At 35.6% G+C, this 21,223-nt stretch overlaps 1 protein-coding gene across 5 annotated transcripts in view; it reads right to left on the reverse strand.

The window, feature by feature from the left end:
• The window catches only part of LOC136035760 (mitochondrial carrier homolog 2-like), a 449,695-nt gene that overhangs the window by 329,838 nt on the left and 98,634 nt on the right, over positions 1 to 21,223 (reverse strand). For 4 of the 5 annotated variants that reach the window (XM_065717749.1, XM_065717755.1, XM_065717732.1 and 1 more), the window contains exons 1-2: positions 16,195 to 16,295; positions 487 to 608 (exon numbers count right to left, since the gene is read on the reverse strand). In XM_065717749.1, coding sequence (XP_065573821.1) covers positions 487 to 546 — 60 coding nt within the window. In that variant the 5' untranslated portion in view covers positions 547 to 608; positions 16,195 to 16,295. Of the gene's footprint in view, positions 1 to 486; positions 609 to 16,194; positions 16,296 to 21,223 lie in introns of those variants that run through there. The other variant, XM_065717738.1, reaches the window with a different exon arrangement.

Here is a 21,223-nt window from a genome sequence, read left to right on the forward strand (position 1 = left end):
ATAACTTCCATAAAAAGTAGGTGGGGAAAAGATTTTTGGCCTTTTCTACTTAAATCATTTTTCAATGGGGTCTCCCATTCTTTCAAAATCATTTCTCCAATTCAATTCATTTAGAAAGAAAATAAGAGTCGAATTTTTTTTTCAAATCTGAGCATGAATAGGCATAAAAGAGATCTATTTAAAATAAGACTTATTTTGCCAATTTAACTTGATTGTATTGTTACATATTTCGTTTCTATGCCATATCTTTACAAATGATTGTTTTATTTTTACTTATATAATGTTCAATTTTGATATCAACAACATTTCAAAACAATTGTTCACAACTTTTCCTTTAAACATCTTAACAATACGCACTTTTCTCATGTATTTTTAAATGCTGCCTTGACCAGCTTGAAATGTGCCTTGGCTAATTCTTTTCTCCATACTGTTATCTCGTATCTACCACAGTAATTAATCAATAAAATAAAGTGTATAGTATCTCACCTCAAAGCATTCAGGCTTTACAACCTTCTGATAAACAATATAACCAAGACTATCACCCATCAGCCGAGGAAAGATGCCTCTATATAGGCCAAGGAAGCCATCACGCTTGGCAATACGAGTTACTACAAAATAAAATGACTTCCAGTTAGAAATTTGTGCATTTCAATGTTGGAATTCTGTAATTCCTGACGTTTTTCATGACTATTTTAGTAACAATATTTTAGTGTAACTACAGTTTTTAGTAACTATACAGTTATGGAATTTGTCATGCTGATTATTTTTTTTGTGCCACACAGAAGTGGAACCAATGCTAGTTTCCGAAGATTTTCAGAGCCCCGTGTATAGAACTTCATTCCACAGAGTATTCGGGGGGCTTATCACCTCGGGTTCTTTAAAGCAATTTGAAAAAAAAAATATTTATTAGGAAAAGGTGCGAAGTTTTTATTTATTTATTATTATTCCTATTATCATTATCATGGTAGAGTTGTTGATGAAAGATTGATAACAGTTTTTATTTTGGTTATGTAATTTATAAAGCTTTTTTTTATAAATACAACTGTAATTTATGTACATTTTGAAAATTTATGTAACTATTGAAATGAAGAGGTCTAAAACGGAAACACATAAAATACTCAACAAATACCTCCTTCCCCCAAAAAATGCACATTTGGACATATGTCTTTATTCAATTCGTAATCTTTAGAAGATTATAAGAAAAGGATAGAAATAGAATGTGCAACAGCAATAATCGTTAATATTATAGTTGTCAAATATCAAAACACACTAAGTACACAATTCATAAGTAGCAATTAATCCCAATCAAAATTTATTAATGGGGATTTTAAAGTTTTGTGAAAGCAAATCATAGATTCATATTGCCATTAATAATCTTAAAAAATTAGAACACGTTGATATACATTATAACAAAGCTGGATATGTCAGGCCTCACTCAGATCACAGTCATGCTATTTTTTTTATATATGCCTAATTCCAGACAATTCCAAAGACAATTCTGAATATATCTAAATAATCGTCCTAAATGATTAAATGTTAAAAATGAACAATAATTTAGAATCGATGAAATCAGTTTGATCCTTAGGATGTTCCTAGGAGGTATAAAGAGAAAGACTCTGAGTAGATTGAGATGGAGGAAGAGCTTAGGCGGCATCTGTGTTGACCTCAAACGGCTTGGTGCTACGGTGAGTTATTAGTATTAGTAGTAGTAATAGTTTGTTCCTTACCAAAATTGATACTGAATAATTTGCAATATTGTTGATTACAAATATGAGACTCATATTGCAATTAAAAAATCAAACATAAAAATACCATAATGTGTTCCAAAGGGGTGTTACATTTTCACAATAATTACTATTTAAGGATTCCTGAAGATGTTGAATGAGGCTATAATTGAAATATATAGACAATAAGTCATTGTGTAACTGCTCAAAACATGTTCATTGTTGGGCAACCAGTAAACATTTTACCTTTTTTCTTATTACATAATAAAGACTTTGCCTTTTGCCAGTCTCTCTAGCCATTATGAAAGTCCCTGTTAAAACCAATCCGTTGGATTTGTTTTAGATGAACAGCTAGTTTTTCATATTTCTACAAATATGGCAGAATAGAATAATTTTTACTTATTTACAGTTTCAATTTTAGTCTTTTCTTTCGTCAGAAAAACTTGATTTTTTAAATTATTGAACTATAAAAGCAGGGAGAAACAATCGAAACATATTGAGGAACCTGTCACTGAGTCCAACATTGACTTTTTCTTAGTGAAACTGGCTGCCTCTTTCTTATCACACACATCACAAGCAGTTAAGCATCCAAATCATTATCCTGTTCCCTCTCCTTATTGACAATGGATTATCCTAAGGTATTCTACTAGTTCCCCTTCTGTTTTAGCTTTAGTTTAAAAACAAAATTCCATAAAGTGGGATTTTCAAAGATAAGTAAAGAGCTCCACCAACCCAAGAATGAGCAAAAATAAAGTCAAATAATCTTCCAAGCGAAAAAATACCACAAATCACTATCAATAAATAAATGATACTGAAAATGAACAGAAATAACAATGAATACCCGAGTCAAACTGAAAACGAGCAAATATTAACACGAGTAGGGCTGACAACACCTATACCTTCTCAAGATCACAGAGAATAATTTGCAAAAAAAAAAAAAAAAAAAAAAAAAAAAAAAAAAAAAAAAAAAAAAAGTCACCGTGAATTGTCAGTTAAATTGAATTATACTGTCATTTCTCGTTAAGGTTTTGATAATTTTTAACTGATGAAAGTAAGACAGGTGAAAAATTTTCAAACGTAGTTTATTATCAGTGGTCTTGAGAATGCATAGGGGTTGTTGAGTTTCATTTATTTATAGATAGTTATTTGTGGTACAGGGTGACCCAAAAGATGCCTACCCATATTTTAATTGATAAAAAATCCATTTTTAATGAATGTCTTTTCTGTTGCAGGACGTGAAAGGTAAACCTATGGATGATCATTTGCAGCTATAATTGCCCTGAAAATGTCTTGGACAAATCAGCAAAAGATATTCTCGCTGGAGCCCTATTTTGCGACAAAATCATACTAAAGTGTACAGATTCAGTTTCGAAAGCGTTTCCATTGTCGCAACTTTCCATCAAAATCAATGATTGTTATTTGGATTAAAAAGTTTAGAGAGCATGGGAATATAGTGGACCTATGTTCTAAAGCCACAGGGGAACTTATTTAGGCAGGAAGAGTGCAAGGACAGAAGAAAACATTGCTGTAATGAGGAACTCAGTAGGACGCAGCCCTAGGAAATCAGTGCATAGACGCAGCCAAGAACTAGGAATGACAAGGGAGTCACTACGGCGTGTTCTTACGTCTGATCTGCACCTATACCCATACAAGATTAAAATAAAGCAAAAATTAACTGATGCTGACACGGAAAAGCGAGTAACAATGTGTGAATGGTTCTGTAATGCGCTTGGGCCCCGTACTCACCAGATCTTAACCCCCAGATTATTATCTGTGGGGTTTCCTCAAAGACAATGTATACTAGGGAAATCCACAAACAGTTGAAGAACTGAAAACTGCCATCACAGCAAAAATAAGAGCCATCCCGAAAGATGACTGTAGAAGAGTGATTCAAAACTTTGCCAGACGAGAACAGGTTTGCTTGCAACGAAATGGTGGACATTTGGAACACATCCTAAGAAAGCCATAAATTGACTAAAAATTTAAAAATAGCTGAAACTCTGGTGAATTTCACCAATTTCTGGCTAATTTCAATTTCCGAAACTAGCCCTTTCAATTTCCAATCAAATGGGCCTTTTTCAAAGTTTCTACAACGACAAATGGTCATATGAAAATTTCTATTAGATGCACTACGGGAAAATACGAGGTTTGGGGAGGTGGTTATCCATCCTCCGATCACTTTGAATCTTAAAAAGTTAATAATTACTGAGACCAAACTGGCTAATCATGATAAAACATAAAATCACGAAGAAAGGATAAAACGAAGACCATAGACATCCAGTGAAAACATTTTTTATGTTAGCTGTTATTGCCCTCGTTTTATCCTTTCCTGATATTTTAACCTTAGGAAGGGCACTAGACTTCTGATTACCAATCCAACCAGCCCCCTCCGAAGTTTATTCGATCACCTTTTGTATATATATCTTATATGTCCCCAGGGCATAACTTACCTTGCCATGAGGACTGTGGGGGGAGGGGATGGGTTCATTCTCAAAGATATAATTTCCAGTACTTTCAATTACATTGAAAAAAATATGACTATCTCAACATTTTGATTGGATGTCTTTGGGGAAATAATGAACGTGGCAGGGGCAGGATTAATTGCCCTCCGATCACTTTTGTCTATTGAAAAGGGCATTGACCCTTTCCATTTTTAATCAAACGAGCTGTTTTCAAAGTATTTACGACAAAAAATGGCCATCTCAAATTTTTTATCATAGGTATTTCGGGAAAATACGAGGTGTGGGGGTATCCACCCTCCTATCACTCATGAGTTCTAAAAAGGGCTCTACAACTTCTGATTATGAATCTAATGAGCCCCCTCCAAAGTTTATACTATCACCGTTTCTATAAGCTATATACCTTAAATGTGCCCGGAACATAACTTACAACTCTAGCCCTAAGAGCTGGTCGGTATGGTAAGATTTGCTGGTCGGTAAGCTTTCATTCAGGCAAAAACAGAAGCAAAGAAACAAAACAAAAAGTACATAGCGTACATTTACGCAAGGTTTACCATATAAGTTTCTAAGGTTAATATTATTGAGAAAACCTGAAATACTCAAGTCGGCCCTTACTTTAGTGGAAACAGATGTGCAAATCGATGAAGCTATAAAAAAGTCAGATCAGCTATCAATAAATAGCAAAGGAAACAAAAATGATGTTAACCATGAAACAGAGCAAAATCGTTTAAGACTCGGGGAGAAATCTCGTGAAGCTAAATGGGATGAAGAGGGCTAAGAGGCATCTTCTGTAGAATTGCTGAACCGGTTCAGCGATCTTGAATCCTTAGCGGCTAGAAACTACAAATACAATGGCCACCTACCACCTCTCCATACACATAGTAGTAGAGCAAAAAATTATTTAGGACAAAGGGCATATAGAAATAGCTATAGACCCCGGGAGGGGTATTAAATTTGCAATTGATATAAAAACAGGTTAAATTGCTATTATTATGGCAAACCAAACCACTCTGTGGCACACCATCGCAATGGAACACAAAATGAAGGTTTAACATACAATAGAAGAAACCAGTTTCGACCACAAGGTGGAAAAGACTTAGGAGGACAGGGACCAAATAATATGTGACATGCGCCAAGCAATTTTCCTGAATTTGTGCCTAGGAATCATGGAGTAAATCATACAGTAGGCCAAACAAACAACACAAAAGAATCCTGCAAAACTCCAGAAAAATTTTGGCCAAATAATAGTGGTTATTTATAAATAAACGACACCCTGTGGGGTTTGCCAGAGCTGTACTTTTCTTAAGACCCTTATATAGTTTAGAATGTTACAATACAGAGAGAAATAATTATTTACCGATTTTACGTTGTTCTAAAATTGAATGTCTTCAAAATCTACCATGTTAATGGTAGTTTAAATTGAAATAACAAATTTAAACGTAGGACAGTACTAGTCAACGTTTCAACCTTAGTCAGATATTGGCAAATAGCTTTGGACCCAGAAACTAAACACAAAGCAACATTAATTTTGGATGATATAGGACGTTCACGTTTGAAGACATTCCTTTCGGCTTATCTTTTAGCCCTAACTGTTTTAGTCGACTTATGAATTTTGTTCTAAAGGATGATAAACAAGAGAAAAGCAAAGGATCCAGGACAAAACAGATACATTATCTTATTTAGACAACGCACAACTATTTGCAAAAGAAAAGATAGAAGAACATTTAAATGGGGTCAGGAGAATACTATGAAAATTTGAAAAAGGAGGTCTAAAGCTGAAACCAGAACAACTATAAGTTGTAGTACTGAAGATATTCTTCCTTGGGGACCTTGCAAATCAAAGAAATATGCAACCCAATCCTTAAAATTTCACAGTCAAAGACCAGTTAAAGCCACCCACAAATCAGAAAAGCTATAGATCAGTCTCTTGACTCTTAGGCTATTTCAGGTGCTACGTCAAGATCTATGCTAAAATAACTTAGTCTTTAACGAATCTTTTAAAAGATTGGGTCAATTTGAATGCCCAAACAATGCAATAAAAGCCCCTGAAACCCTTCAAGGAATTATTCAAGGCACTGGTACTCAAATTACCAGACCTTAGATAAGAAATTTGCCTACAAACCAATACGGCAGCAAAGGGTAATGGAGCAGTATTACTGAATATAGATTCTGATGGCCAAGAATCGATAATCCAATATGCTAGGTAGGCTTTGACGGAGGCCAAAAGAAAATATTCAATGGATGACAGAGAACTTGGGTATAACATTAGAACACAATCAGGAGCATATCTAGGGGGCTAGTGAGTTTGAACCCCCTTCAATACAGTGCAATAGCATTGTGCCTCACCCCTGTTGCATTACCCGCCTACCCTGTGTGTGTGCTACGCTTACCTAATTGTGAGCTCTCCATGCTTTGCTTGTTGTGTGCTTTATATTATAGGTGCTTGGATCTGAACAAAAGAATTATTCCAAATTCTACCTGGTGTCAGAAGAAATCAGATATGGATGTCTGTCTACCTTTCATCAACCGGGATACAGATAACTTGGAAAATGAATGGACAAAATTCGAAAACCATGCAAAACTAATGTTTGATGCCCCATAGCTGGAAAAGCAGAAAAAGTCCAATGTGCATACCTCCTCATCTGGGTTGGAGATAGAGAACATGAACTTTCAAGACATTTGACATTACAGAGACAGACAAAGACAAAGTTACCGTACACCTTAAAAAGTTTCGATATTATGCTGTACTGAAACAAAACCAAGTCTTCTCACTGTATGTGTTTCAGAAAAGGGACCAAAGAGATACACAAAATGTGGATAAATTCATAACTGAACTTAAGATTCTTGTCAAAACCTGCAGCTACACTAACAAGAGTGAGATGACCTGTGACAAGATTGTGTGTGGTGTCAAGAGTGCAATAATTCACGAAAAGCTTTTGGCAGAAGGAGATGGATAGACACTTGAAAGGGCCATAACAATCTACCGTGCCTATGAAATAACCCAAGCATAACTGAAAATGTTCAGAGAGAAACAAGAAACAAAACAAGAGGTAGATGCTGTATCAAGAAACTGGAAGAGGTCTGCTGCTAAGACTCCAGAGTGCTACTTCCATGGTGGAAAATATACAAGAATCCACGTATACCTCAAAAGAAAAAAAAACTTGCTTGAAATGCAGGAAAATCAACCATTTTGCCAGAGTTTGTAAGAGCAAAGCAGTTAATTTTGTGGAACATCTGCATAGTGAGAACTTGCCCAGTGGAGAGCTCCCAGGCAACTCAAACTCAGGTGAAGAGTCAACCTCTACCTGTATGCAGTTAACTGGAATGACAGTAAGGATGAAGCCTATGCAAGTTTATACATCAATGAACAGATGAAAACAGACTTTAAAGTTGACACTGGTGCACAGGCAAAGCTAATCCTTCAGCATTACCTATAGACTCAACCAACCAGACTCACAAGCTACTGTGGTTCCTAGATATCCTCCCTAGGGACAAGCAAACTGCAGTACAGGTACGAAAACATGCCCAGCAAGCCCCAGTTATTCTATATGGTTGCATCTAGGACTACCCCTATTATTGGGCTAAAATCAAGCCAGGAGCTGAATCTGGTGAAACTTATCCTTAACATTGAGGCCAAAATACAAACAGACCAGTCGACAAACACACCAAAAGGATATGAAGATGTCTTTGAAGGAATAGGGATGCTTTCAGGAGATTGTGAGATACACCAAAAAGAAAATGCCACACCCACAGTACACCTAGCAAGAAAGGTACCCATAGCAATGAGAGATAAGATCAAGAATGAGCTTGTACATCTGGAAGAATTAGGCATCATTGAAAGTCATTGTTCCTACTGAATGGGTAAATGCAATGGCCATGGTCAAGAAGAAAGATGGGAGTGTACGTTTTTGGATTGACCTGGTTGACCTTAACAAAGCAAAGAAACGACCATATTACTCAATCCCAACATTTGATGATGCCATAAGTAACCTTAATGGAGCCGTATATTTCTCTAAGCTTGGCGCATAGTCAGGATACTGGATACTATAGCTGTCACAAAAGGAACTTACCTTACAACATTTAGTAAAATCTACAGATGCTAACGCTGGAAGAGATAACCATTTGGTCTCATATTGGTGCCAGGTGTGTTCCAGCAGAGAATGAAGCAGGCATATGACAGCCTTAAAGGACTTTATATACTAGTTGATGATCTCCTCATCTATGACAGAACTAAGAAAGAGGATGATAAAAGACTAAAACAAGTCCTTCAGTGGGCCCAGAAACTGGGGATAAAATTAAACAAAATCAAATGCAAGTTTAAACTGGAAAAAGTAAGTTATTTTTGGCCATGAGATTAGCTAAGATGGCATAAAACCGGATCATGAAAAGCTACAAGCCATTAACAAAATGCCTTAACCAAAAAAAAAAAAAAGACAAAAGAACAACTAAGACACTGCTAGGAATGCTGAACTTCCTGTCCCTAAACTATCATCCAAAAACAAACCCCTAAGAGACTTATTGAAGGAAGAATCCTTCATCCTCCAGAATAATCAATGCAAGTGTATCAAGGATATCAAGGAATCAATTGTGTCTGGATTAGCATTCTTTGACCATAGCTGCAGAACCATTGAGCTTAAAGTTAATGCCTTAAAACACAGACTAGGAGCAGAGATCTCAGCCAACAACAATATATTCAGATATGCATCAAGAGCCCTGGACAAAATAGAACAAAATTAACCCCGGTTGGAGAAAGAGCTTTACACGATAGTTTACTGATGTAAGCACTTCCACCACTTCATATATGGCAGAAAAGTCAATATAACAACTGATTATTGCCCCCTAGAAACTATCCTTTCAAAGCCACTACACAGTGTCTCTCCCAGGATAGAGAGACTAATGGTCTAAATTTAACCTTACAACCTCATTGTCTGCTACTTACCTAGCTCCGATATTCCAGTATCTGATGCTGCATGCAGACATTGGGGTAATTGTGCATACCATAGCAAACTGTCTGCCTGTCAGCCATGCCAAACTTTAGGAAATCAGAGACAAGACCAAATCAGACTTACAGTTAAAACAGCTTGAAACTACCCTCAAAGAAGGTTGACCATCTTTATGAAACCGATGCCATCCCAAAATCAGCTCATACTGGAACATTGAGCAAAAGCTATCAGCTTTTGATGGAATGCTATCCAAAGGTGCTCAAATCATCATACCAGCATGCCTTTGGAGCAGCTTCACGCTGCCCGACTTGGCCTGGAAAAAACTAAACAAAGAGCCTGCATGCACATGTATTGCCCTGGCATCAACAGTGACATCAAGAAATTTATCAATAAATGAGGAAATTGTGCTAAACTTCCACAAAACAACCAAAATGAACCGCTGATAAATTCTACCATTCCTGTTTTACAATGTCATCAAGTAGGGTTTGACCTGTTTGAGTGGAACAAACAGCAATAATTGATCACTATGGACTACCATAGCCAGTATTTTGAACTAGATAAGCTGTCACGCTTAACTTCAGGAATTGTCATCCAGATACTAAGAGCACACTTTGCTCTCCACAGCAAACCACAACTGATAATATCTGACAACAGCCCTCAGCTATCATCACACAAAATGAAACTCTTCACTGAATCCTGGGGAATACAACACAAGATGTCAAGCCTCATACACCCAAGGTCAAAAGGCTTAGTAGAGAAAAGAATACAAACCAGCAAGAGAATCATGTCAAAATTGCTTAAAAGAAGAACAGACCCATACATCAGATTTTTAGAATATTGAAACACCCCTGTTGATGGTTTGACTTCACCCTCACAACTTGTCCTATCATGCACCAACCAACATCTTAGGCCAAAAATAATCCCCCAGAAGGTATTCATGGAAGGCCGGACAAAACAACAGCTGCACCAGAAATCATACTACAACAAAAGAATGAAATTTTTGCCAAAACTACACATGGGAGATAAAGTCTACATGCAAGAACAGTAACTGGACCAAGGCAGAAATTGTCTGGACAGCAACAGGGTCCCAACTGAGAAGAAACCACATCCACATCTCCCAACCGTAAACAAGGGAACCAGGGCCTCACCTGGACTCAACTTCACCAGAAACATTATCTACCCTTATCCAATCAAATGTCAGGGAAGAGCAACTGATTATTGAGATTGCAGTGAAAAATTGGACACAGAAGCCACACCACCACGGATCACCTCTGCAACTGGGCTGTGCTCTCCAGCTGAAGCCATGACGCCATTAAGTTGAGGCCACCGCCACTCAAAAGCAGCTGCTCCAAATCAAATACCATCATATCATACTCCCAATACACCACAGGCCAGTCTGCAACTAAGGCAAACTGGACCAAGGCAGAAATTGTCGCTTACTATGAGAACCCAAGATCATACATGGTCAGAACAGCAATAGGGTCTCAACTGAGAAGAAACCACATCCACATCTCCCAACCACAAGCAAGGGAACCAGGGCCTCACCTGGACTCAACTTCACCAGAAACATTATCTACCCTTATCCACTCAAATGTCAAGGAAAAGCAACTGATTATTAGGATTTATTGGACACAGAAGCCACACCACCATGGATCACCTCTGCAACCAGGCTGTGCTCTCCAGTTGAAGCCATGACGCCATTAAGTTGAGGTCACCACCCCTCAGAAACAGCTGCTCCCCATCAAATGACCCCATATAACACTCCCAATACACCACAGGCCAGTCTGCAACCGTGGTCTGACACATCTGTCACAAGCCCACAGCAAACATGTTATGGTAGACCTCTAAAGCCTATTAGAATAATGAACTTATGAGTGACTCAATCTGGACTGCATGGAAAGCCATTACAAAAGCCTAATCATGAAGAAAGGAGCTGTAGTGTTACCTGCCTACCATGTGTCCGTTATCTCGTATAACAGTAAGTTATAGTACTGAAGATATTCTTCCTTGGGCACCTTATAAATCAAAGAAATATTCCACCCACTCCTGAAAAATTCACAGTCAAAGACCAGTTAAAGCCACCCACAAATCAGAAAAGCTATATATTGGTCTCTTGACTCTTACGCTATTTCAGGTGCTACGTCAAGATCTATGCTACAATAACTTAGTCAATCTTTTAAAAGATTGGGTCAATTTAAATGCCCAACAAATGCAATAAAAGCCCCTGAAACCCTTCAAGGAATTATTCAAGGCACTGGAACTCAAATTACCAGACCTTAGATAAGAATTTTGCCTACGAACCAATACGGCAGCAAACGGTAATGGAGCAGTATTACTGAATATAGATTCTGATGGCCAAGAATCGATAATCCAATGTGCTAGGTAGGCTTTGATGGAGGCAAAAAGAAAATGTTCAATGGATGACTGAGAACTTGGGTATAACACTAGAACACAATCAGGAGCATATCTAGGGGGCTAGTGAGTTTGAACCCCCTTCAATGCAATGCAATAGCAAAGTGCCTCACCCTGTACCATTACTCGCCTACCCTGTGTGTGTGCTATGCTTACCTACTTGTGAGCTGTCCATGCTTTGCTTATTGTGTGCTTTATATTATAGGTGCTTGGGTCTGAACAAAAGAATTATTCCAAATTCTACATGGTGTCAGAAGAAATCAGATATGGATGTCTGACAACCTTTCATCAACCAGGATACAGATAATTTGGAAAATGAATGGACAAAATTCAAAAACCATGCAGAACTAATGTTTGATGGCCCTTTAGCTGGAAAAGCAGAAAAAGTCCAATGTGCATACCTCCTCATCTGGGTTGGAGATAGAGGACGCAAACTTTTCAAGATGTTAATATTACAGAGACAGACAAAGACAAAGTTATTCCATACCTTAAAAAGTTTTGAGATTATGCCCTCAAAACTTTTTCCACCCACTCAAATTATAAGTTATAGTACTGAAGATATTCTTCCTTGGGCACCTTATAAATCAAAGAAATATTCCACCCATTCTTGAAAAATTCACAGTCAAAGACCAGTTAAAGCCACCCACAAATCAGAAAAGCTATAGATAGGTCTCTTGACTCTTATGCTATTTCAGGTGCTACGTCAAGATCTATGCTACAATAACGTAATCTTTAACGAATCTTTTAAAAGACTGGGTCAATTTGAATGCCCAACAAATGCAATAAAAGCCCCTGAAACCCTTTGCCTCTGAAATTGTGCTAAACTTGCACAAAACAACCAAAAAGAACCACTGATAAATTCCACCATTCCTGTTTTACCATGGCAGCAAGTAGGGATTGATCACTGTGGACCATAGCCAGTATATTGAACTAGATAAGCCATTCCAGTTGAAGCCATGACGCCATTAAGTTGAGGTCACCACCACTCAGAAGTAGCTGCTCCCCATCAAATGCCACCATATCACACTCCCAATACACCACAGGCCAGTCTGCAACTGTGGTCTGACACATCTGTCACAAGCCCTCAGCAAACATGTTAGGGTAGACCTCTAAAGCCTATTAGAAGAATGAACTTATGAGTGACTCAATCTGGACTGCATGGAAAGCCATTACAAAAGCCTAATCATGAAGAAAGGAGATGTAGCATTACCTGCCTACCCTGTGTCTGCTATGCTTACCTACTTGTGAGCTGTCCATGCTTTGCTATGTTTATTATGTGCTTTGCTTTGCCTTGTTTATTATATAAAAGAATTATTACAAATTCCAGCCCCCCCCCCCCAGCAAGGCCCTTTTTCCCCTAAATGCAACTGATCAAACTTTTGAGATAGGCATTTTGTTCAAAGCAGTTTAAAGATAAAATATCAAAAACTCATGGGTTGACAAAACCCCTCAGAGCATAGGGGCAAGTATTATAAATTATGCAACAGGGGCATATAAGGTTTGTATGTAAGGAGTGGTTGTATAAACGTCAGAGGCGGATCTTTCAAGCTGTTTTAACAGTCAAAAATGAATGGAGTGCATCTACTCCCCACACCCACCCAAATTATCTTTTCCCCAAACACATTTAATCAAAATTTTTAGATAGCCATTTTGTTTGAAATAATCCAGCAATCAAAATAAAAGTTTGGGGTTAACATATCCCCCCCCCCAAAGCCTCGAGCAAGAGTTGTCACTTATGCTCATGGCATATAAGGTTTTTATGGAGGAAGTAAACTTCAGAGGGGACTCAAATGATTAAAATTGAAAATACTACTTCTCTTTTGGAGTCAAAAGTACTCTGATGGTAACAGCTGTCTTTTCCCCAAATCGGTTTGTCTTTAATCAATTTGTTTTTATTGCACCAAGACTCCTATATTGTTCTGCTTTTTCAATAAAGTGCTAGTTTTCTATAATCCTATGAACATGAAACAATTAGTTGGTTTATTTGTAATAATTTTACTGATATATGTTAGGTGGACCATGAGGCAATAATTTTTGTTTGTTTTAAGTATCAACTTTGTTCTTTACTTCCCTAAAAAACTTTGTTTTTTAAATAAATATTTGCCCATTTTTGATTTAAATTTAAATGGAGAAGCAACACTGGAATTATCTTTTTTATTTCTTTGAGGGAGAGGCACATTACTGAGAACCTTATGTTTTGAATAGTCTTGGAAAGTACAAATAAAATCAAAATGAATGCTTGATATAATGCTATTAATTCTTGATAGATCACTGGTTCAAAATTTTCTTTCATTGTAATTGTATTTTCACTTTCAATGCTGTAATAACTGGAAAAGAAAATATTTGTAACAAAAGTATATTTTAGACTTTTACAGTGAAAGAAGGAGGCAAAACCCAAACCCTTGTTTGTAGTGATTTTTATTTGTTTCAAGTCTGATTTGATATTCAATTTAAGTTTCACTTGTTTTTAAGCTTAATTTGAATCTTCAACTTTAACTTTACTCTTTTTAAGATTTTCATTTATATTATTATCTTTTGTATGTTTTTTTCTATAATTGTTTATTTAATTTGTTTGTTTTTGGTTTCATTTATTCTTTAACAGTTATTTCTGGCTGTTTGGAGTTAAAGTTGTTGCAGTTTTCTATTTCTTTTGATCTTAAGTTTATTATGGCTTTTTTTTATTAATTTGTAAGATGAATCTGTAATAACCTGAAAATGGCTTGGGGATCAAATTGAACTAGTTGTGTATTTGTGCTTCTCTTTTTTTGTTTGATGCCACAAAATTAATGTCTCAACTGGAGACATTATCTAATTTTGAAAAAAATTGTTTTTTTTTTAATTGGCTCTGCTTTTCTTGTAAAAGAAACAATCTGTTTCTTTTAATGGTTTCTAAAAGATGAACTTATTTATCTCCTCTGAAAATGCATTTCTGTGTATGTTTAAATTTGTTGCTCAGTCTTAGTTTACCCAGGCCATTAAATAAACCTGGTTTCACCATGTTTACATTCATTTTCCACAACTGGATATTCTTATTGGCATTTCTTCTTCTTTTTTCTCCTGCTTCTCTCTATATATTAGAGAAATTATCTATGATTTTTAGAGATCTATGAAATTAGAGATCTAATACTATATTTTCAAAGAGATTTAACATAAAAGCTTGGCAATAACTTCCCAGAGTATGATTTAGACCCTGGATTCATTACTGAAAGTTTCATTTTTCCTAGCCTGACACCTTTCCAAAATATCAAAAAATAGCTAAACTAGAATTTACTGTAACATTAAACAATTCCTCCAAATTTAATAGCCAATATATTTCTTTTTAATTTTTGCACATCCTAAACTACATATCAGGATTAGCAAAGCTATGCAGCTTAACAAATAACTTTCTTTGGACCTTTTATGTGCAAGGATATAGATCTATTTCTGAAAGTGGGTTTTGTTTATATTAATGAAATATTACAAACTCATCTCTATAGCCTGTATAAAGTTTCAAGGATCTACATCTTTCCAAAATTTAGAAAAAGAACCATTAATGTGGCTTGAAATTTTGCTCAAATAACAGGAATTACACTGTTTTAACTAAAAGCAGAGAAAAAAAGATTGAAAACTGAAAATAAAGGTTAAATGTACTTTTGAACTAATTCTAATCTAGGTAGACAATAGACATATGCTATATCATTTTTTTGTTCTTAGCATGGGTAAAATTCTAGCTAATTGACTTCTTGCTATCTCAGAAAGGGTTTAGGTTAAGAAAAATGAAACTTACAGGGAGGAATCTACAGACTAAAGTATGTCCTGGGATGGTATTTTTAAGCAACTACCTCCACTCCTTCTCCCTCTAGAGGGCCCTGACCTTTGATGACCTTTAAAAATATGTGTGTTATAAAAGTGAAACCTTGCAAAATAGACCTTTTTCTTAATTGAAGTACAACAAAATTGTTTTCAGCTTCGTAACTTTGCTCAATTCCATTTTGTAAGGTTTTAAAGATATGCAAATAAACTTCCTAAATTTTGAAAAAAAAAAACATTGATATGGTGCATAATTCTACTCAAATAACAGTAATTGCATTTTCAGAACTAAAGGCAGAGAAAAAGCTACTAGTAACTGAACATTAAGGTAAAATGTTGTTTTGTCAAAATTTTAATAGGTATAGACCTGTCATGTAGGCAAATGTCAGGGTCCTCTATAGGCAGAAGGAGTGGAGGTGGGTACTTTAAAAGACCTTCCTGGGACATACTTTAGCCTGTAAACTCATCCCTGAAAGTTTCATTTTCCTAACCTAAACCCTTTCTGAGATAGCGAGAAGTTAAATAACTAGAATTTTACCTTAGCATGTTCTGCATTTTGATCTGACCTACAAAAAAAGTAATAACAAAAAACCACAAGCAACAACACGCAAAGGTTTGGAATAGCACAGCATATATCCAGGAGGAGATGTGCTAGAGCAAACATATATATAAATAGTTTGCAAATTATACTTCTATCTTCATAATTATTTTGGTTTACAGCAATTCCCAAAGCCCTCCGTCATTCAAAGCAATCTTCTATCCATCTTTCTGTTGTAGGCCTAGCATATTTCCTTCTGGAGAACCACTAATATAAATATTAGACTATTCTGTTTTCTTCGTAAAACTAATTATAATTGTTATACTTACAAAAAAAAGGTTATTAAGGATGATTGTAGTATTTTTTCATGACCAATGCTCCAAAAGGATTAAGGGTGAGTTAACTTTGATTAAAATGAAAAATTGACTGTATGAGGTTGTCAAATAAGCAGCCGAAAATCAAGCAAATTGAAATTGAAATGCCTAAAAATTGAAATGCAAGAGCCTAAAACTTATATCCGTAAGCTAAGGGACATAAGAGGTAATAAAAAAATCCCTTTCTCGTAACTTCAAGAAGAAGTTTTTGATAAATCTTGTAAGAGTCCTATTTTAGGCCTGGTGTTCATTTTTATTTTATTTGTTAATCCTTTTCATTTGTTAATATAAATCAGATTGTTGTTTTTCTCCCAATTCCACAACCTTTTTAGGTCTTTTAGTCCCAAATTGTCATTGAAGATTTTCAAATGCTCTATTACATAAGCTAGTAAAAAATATACAATAGGGCACAAAAGTGGTTTTCATTAAAAGTTAACAATTTCAAAGGTAGTTATTGCACTTATGTGGCAGAAATAAAATGCTTGGTATAAACAAGTAAATTCGATAAGGACTATTGACAATGCCCTAATGCCAATTTCCATCAAAACGAACCTTAGCTGAATTGGAATTTAGCAACAAAATATTTTGCATACCAGGCAAGAGCTACATTTTGATTAATCCTATCTAGTTTCTAATAAGGTTCGAGTAGCATTTTGGGTTAGATTTTTAAAGCAACATACTAGAACGTTTTCTTAAATAAGCTCGGAGACCAAGCTGACAAAGTAAGACAATGCAAGGAAACAGGACAACAAAAGAAAACAAATTTAGAATTCCAAGTACTGACCTTTCTTTGTTATAGCTTTCTTAGGCAAAATTGGTTGAGTGGAAACAATTTTCAAATCCGCTTAGTTGCTTAAAAAAAAAAAAAAAAAAAAAAAAAAAAAAAAAAAAAAAAATCAGAAGCGCGAAGTCTTTTCCTGAAAAAGCCTCATTGAAATCATGGCTCAAATAGGATTTTTTTTGCAAAATTATTATTTTCTTTTTTGCTGTGGATAGCTTCGTTTTTTTTCCGTGTCCTTTATTCTCCCGTATTGTCAAATACAGACGGTTCAGAAACTTACTTATCTGTACGATATTTTTACATATTATTTCTCCTTATTTGAGTTCCAGCAATTTTAATTAAAGAAACTTATTTATCGACAGCATGAAAAAATATAAGAAAACGTGGTAGTTTGCAGCCAGTTGAAAAGCAGAATAAATTTCAAAAGCAAAGGCAATTTTCACATTCAGCCGTGTCTTCAATAAAGTTTTTCTGGCAAAGCTGGTGTACTTTTTTAATTTTTCAAGGCAACTACAATGAAAAGGCCTTAACTAATTATTGTGTTTGATATGGAAAAAGGAAAAATTATGAACATGTATCAAGCTAATAGATTGGTATTATGTGAATTTTTTTTTAGGTGATTGGGGGACCACTGTAAGTTGATGGGTTGAAAATTGAAATTTGGATTGAATCAAATTTTGAATGAGGGTATATTTGTTTCACGTCTACTGGACTGTCCTTCTAAAGAGCCTTTTGTCAGGCACTTGACAAGATCAGAAGAGTATTATATTGTAATGTATACTGTAAATACTTAGTTCGGTAAAAAAAAAAAAAAAAGCAAGCAAGCAAATTCTATGGACCTATCAAGAAAGAGCGGTAGTAGGCCTTAAAAAATTTTGTCAAAGATTGAGCAGAGCACTAGGTATCAGTCAAGGGCCCTGTTGCTATATCAAGCATTGTTAACATTAAATAGCTACAAAAAGAAAGTGCAACAAAACTTGAATTGGCTCTCACTACGTCTGTTACTAAAGAGAACCCGTCCATCAGCAATTTGGACACCCCACCAGAGATATTGAAACAACATGCACGATTCGTATGGTGTTCAACTTATGGCGTGCTGACACCTTCCCTCCCCCCACCGCAAAATAAAGTATAACATTCTATTTTTCCCTGATTTTAATTTCTTTGGCCAAATTTAATGGCCATTTCTGAAGTTGATCGAAATTTATGAAGAAGATTTGGAAAACAGCACCTTAAATGTTTTGATGGCGGAAAGAAAAATTTGGCAAAAATTTCTCTAACGGAACAAGGCACACCATGCCAATGCAACTGATTTTCTAAATATTTGTGGCAAAGCACTCTCTCCGAACATCCATATCTTACTTAATATTTTCATTACTATACCTGTATCGACCAGCGCAACAGAGCGCTCCTTTTACACTTCGGAGAATCAAGACATACCTAAGAAACGTGACGTCTGAAAGTAGGCTAAATGGCTTTGCCAATTTCAATGTCCACAGGGAAATTCTAGTTGACACAGACAGTGTATTTATCCATACTGACGAAGACTCAATTTTGTTTTGTAAGACAGCTAATATAGGAAGATTGTGTCAGAATAAAACGTAAAATCGTATTTAATCTGCTGGGTTTTATCAATCATTCTTATAGTCCCAACTCGAAACTTGCATCCAAAGAGCTAAAATAAACTTTAAGTAATGCCTTAAATTACCGGTTTTTCCGAGGATTTTTGAATTTTTTTTGTTGATTAGCCCACACTAGACACCACCACCCTTACTTACAGCAACTTACGTTGATTCTAAGCTTGCTTTCATTCACTATTTTCATTTTTCTTCATTTTAAGTTTCCTTCTCTTATGGATTTCTGCTTGATTTATCAAAATTTTACTTTTTTTGGATTTTGGATTTTACTTTTTGGTTCTCGTTTGGTTTGAACTTTTTGCTTTTTATGCAAAACTTCCTGTTTTCAATTATATAATTCAAAAGAGGCCATTAACCATTTTTATTTAAAGGGCAGGTAATAATCTTGTCAACAGAAAAAAAAAATCGGTTTATGTAATTTAAAATGCACTATGGCGCAAATATTAAATATTAGTGGAGATCACTTTCTTTTTGATTTTTTCAACTTTTATCATGAACATATTTTTCGACAAGCAGGGCTTTACCGTATGCAAGGTGCAATACATTAAAACAGATTGGACTAATTGACAGTGTTTTCAGATCGACGCTGTTTTGAGGTAAAGAATTCTCTATACTTTTTTACTGATTCTGACAAATGTCCTTAGAAATGGAGACACAACCTAGGTTTCCCGGTACCCAAAGGTATATCATGTGGAGACCGAAAACTTATCTATTGCCAAGAGGGTCACTTTCCAAAAATCAAATACAGAGAGAACACACTCACTATTTCTCATTATCCATTCACGCGGTAGATATTCTCGAATGGGTCTGGTCCTTCTGGGCAAGAAAGCATGGTGAAATTATACCTTCTATGGACACAATGCCATCCATTTCAATTATACTTCTCTGCAAATTTTACACAAAGCTTGTTCCCAAAAATAGATGCCCGTGTTCTGCAGAGCTCATAGAGAGCTGTTTATACTCCTACAAAGGATTAATAATACAGCTTCTAGAGATATAAAGGGGTGTCAATGGATATTCTTCTGAGTACCCACCATTCTTACTAGCTATATACTAGTATCACCTTTACGGTAGGTAAAGAAACACCTCACAAGGGATAGTCAATTCTTATGTTTAGACAGCCTGATTGCACTAAAGTCATTACTAAAAAATACTACTGTTGCCAACAATCTATGAAAAGGGGTTGAGCCTTATATCTCGAATCGGCAAAAAAATTGTTATAAAGGGTATTTTCAATTACAACAGCAGAAAGAACTTGTTTCCCAAAGAGCATAGTGACTTTTTTTCCACACCTGGTAAGCATGTGTTTTTTCAGCATGGTCAACATGTTTTGGTTTATCCGTAATATAATTTTTGTGATTTTTCTGCTAGTTAGTTTCTAGTATAAGCTAAAACGAAGCAAGTTGGTATAGATTAATAATATTTTTTTTTTATTTGGGGGGGGGGCTGAAATACTAAGCCTGCACGGTGGAAATTTGGCATTGGTTGCACGACTTTCACTGGTTTTAAGTTTTATTATTGAATTACTAAGTAAACATAGAGCATTCACTAACTGCGCATGTACCAATAAGATGATTGAATATAGACTTGTCTCACATTAAGAGTTAATCCTCTAAATAATCATTGCGATAGTAACTAATTCTGCATTTTTTTTTCAGGCGCTTATAATATCCACTGGATTGAATCAATATCCACTGAATTGAATTCCACTGTCTTGGAAAAATTTCCCTACTGTTCCTAAGTAGTGTTTGTTTGCACTTACCATGCATGTACTTATTCCCCACCCCTGCGTTAATCATTGGCTATCAAGCAATAAACGATGTCGTATGTGTCATGTGACATTGAAACCCTATGATTCAACCGTATAATTTTACTGTTTTGCCCGTAGGATTTCGATTCTGACCTCTAAGCAGTGTTTCTAAAACAACTAAAATTTCGACATTCTTAAGAATCCATTTTTCATATTCTATACTCGAGTTAAGCTTTTTCAATAATTGTATAAGTTTTCAGATGTGGTATGACTTAGCTGACAACACTGATTTGCATCTTTAAGTAAGAGTTTTAGGGTCTATTCCGAAAATTGGAATAGGTTTAATATCCAATCCCACTCATATAGCAAGCTTATGAAAAATGCTATTGCACTTATGCTATAATTTATTAACGCTTAATGCTATAACCTCTTTTGTTCTAGAGTTACTTTCGATTTACAATCAAGTCAAAATCTATTATAACAAAATTTTCACGAGTTTTACCGACCGAAAGCGTTAAGTACAGGTCTCCCCCACAGTCAAATGTATAACGTCTTTTCAACAATCGACGGTTTAAAAGGCGTTTTATATATTGTCTTGCTAATCTTCAACATTTTAGAAAATGTCTTAAAATATATGCTGTATTTCCACGACCTTACTGCATAGTTCTTTTGAAAAATCAAAATTTTTCTTCAATAATTTTATTCGGTTCTTAAAAGTGTCATCTAGGCTTCTCATACAAGCCTAGATAATCATGAAAACGCCCAAAGGTTTTTTGGGGTTAGGATGCTCATCCATAGACCAGAAGCTATCGTCAA

This window comes from Artemia franciscana, chromosome 2 (genome assembly GCF_032884065.1).
Source record: "Artemia franciscana chromosome 2, ASM3288406v1, whole genome shotgun sequence".
Taxonomy (NCBI): domain Eukaryota; kingdom Metazoa; phylum Arthropoda; class Branchiopoda; order Anostraca; family Artemiidae; genus Artemia; species Artemia franciscana.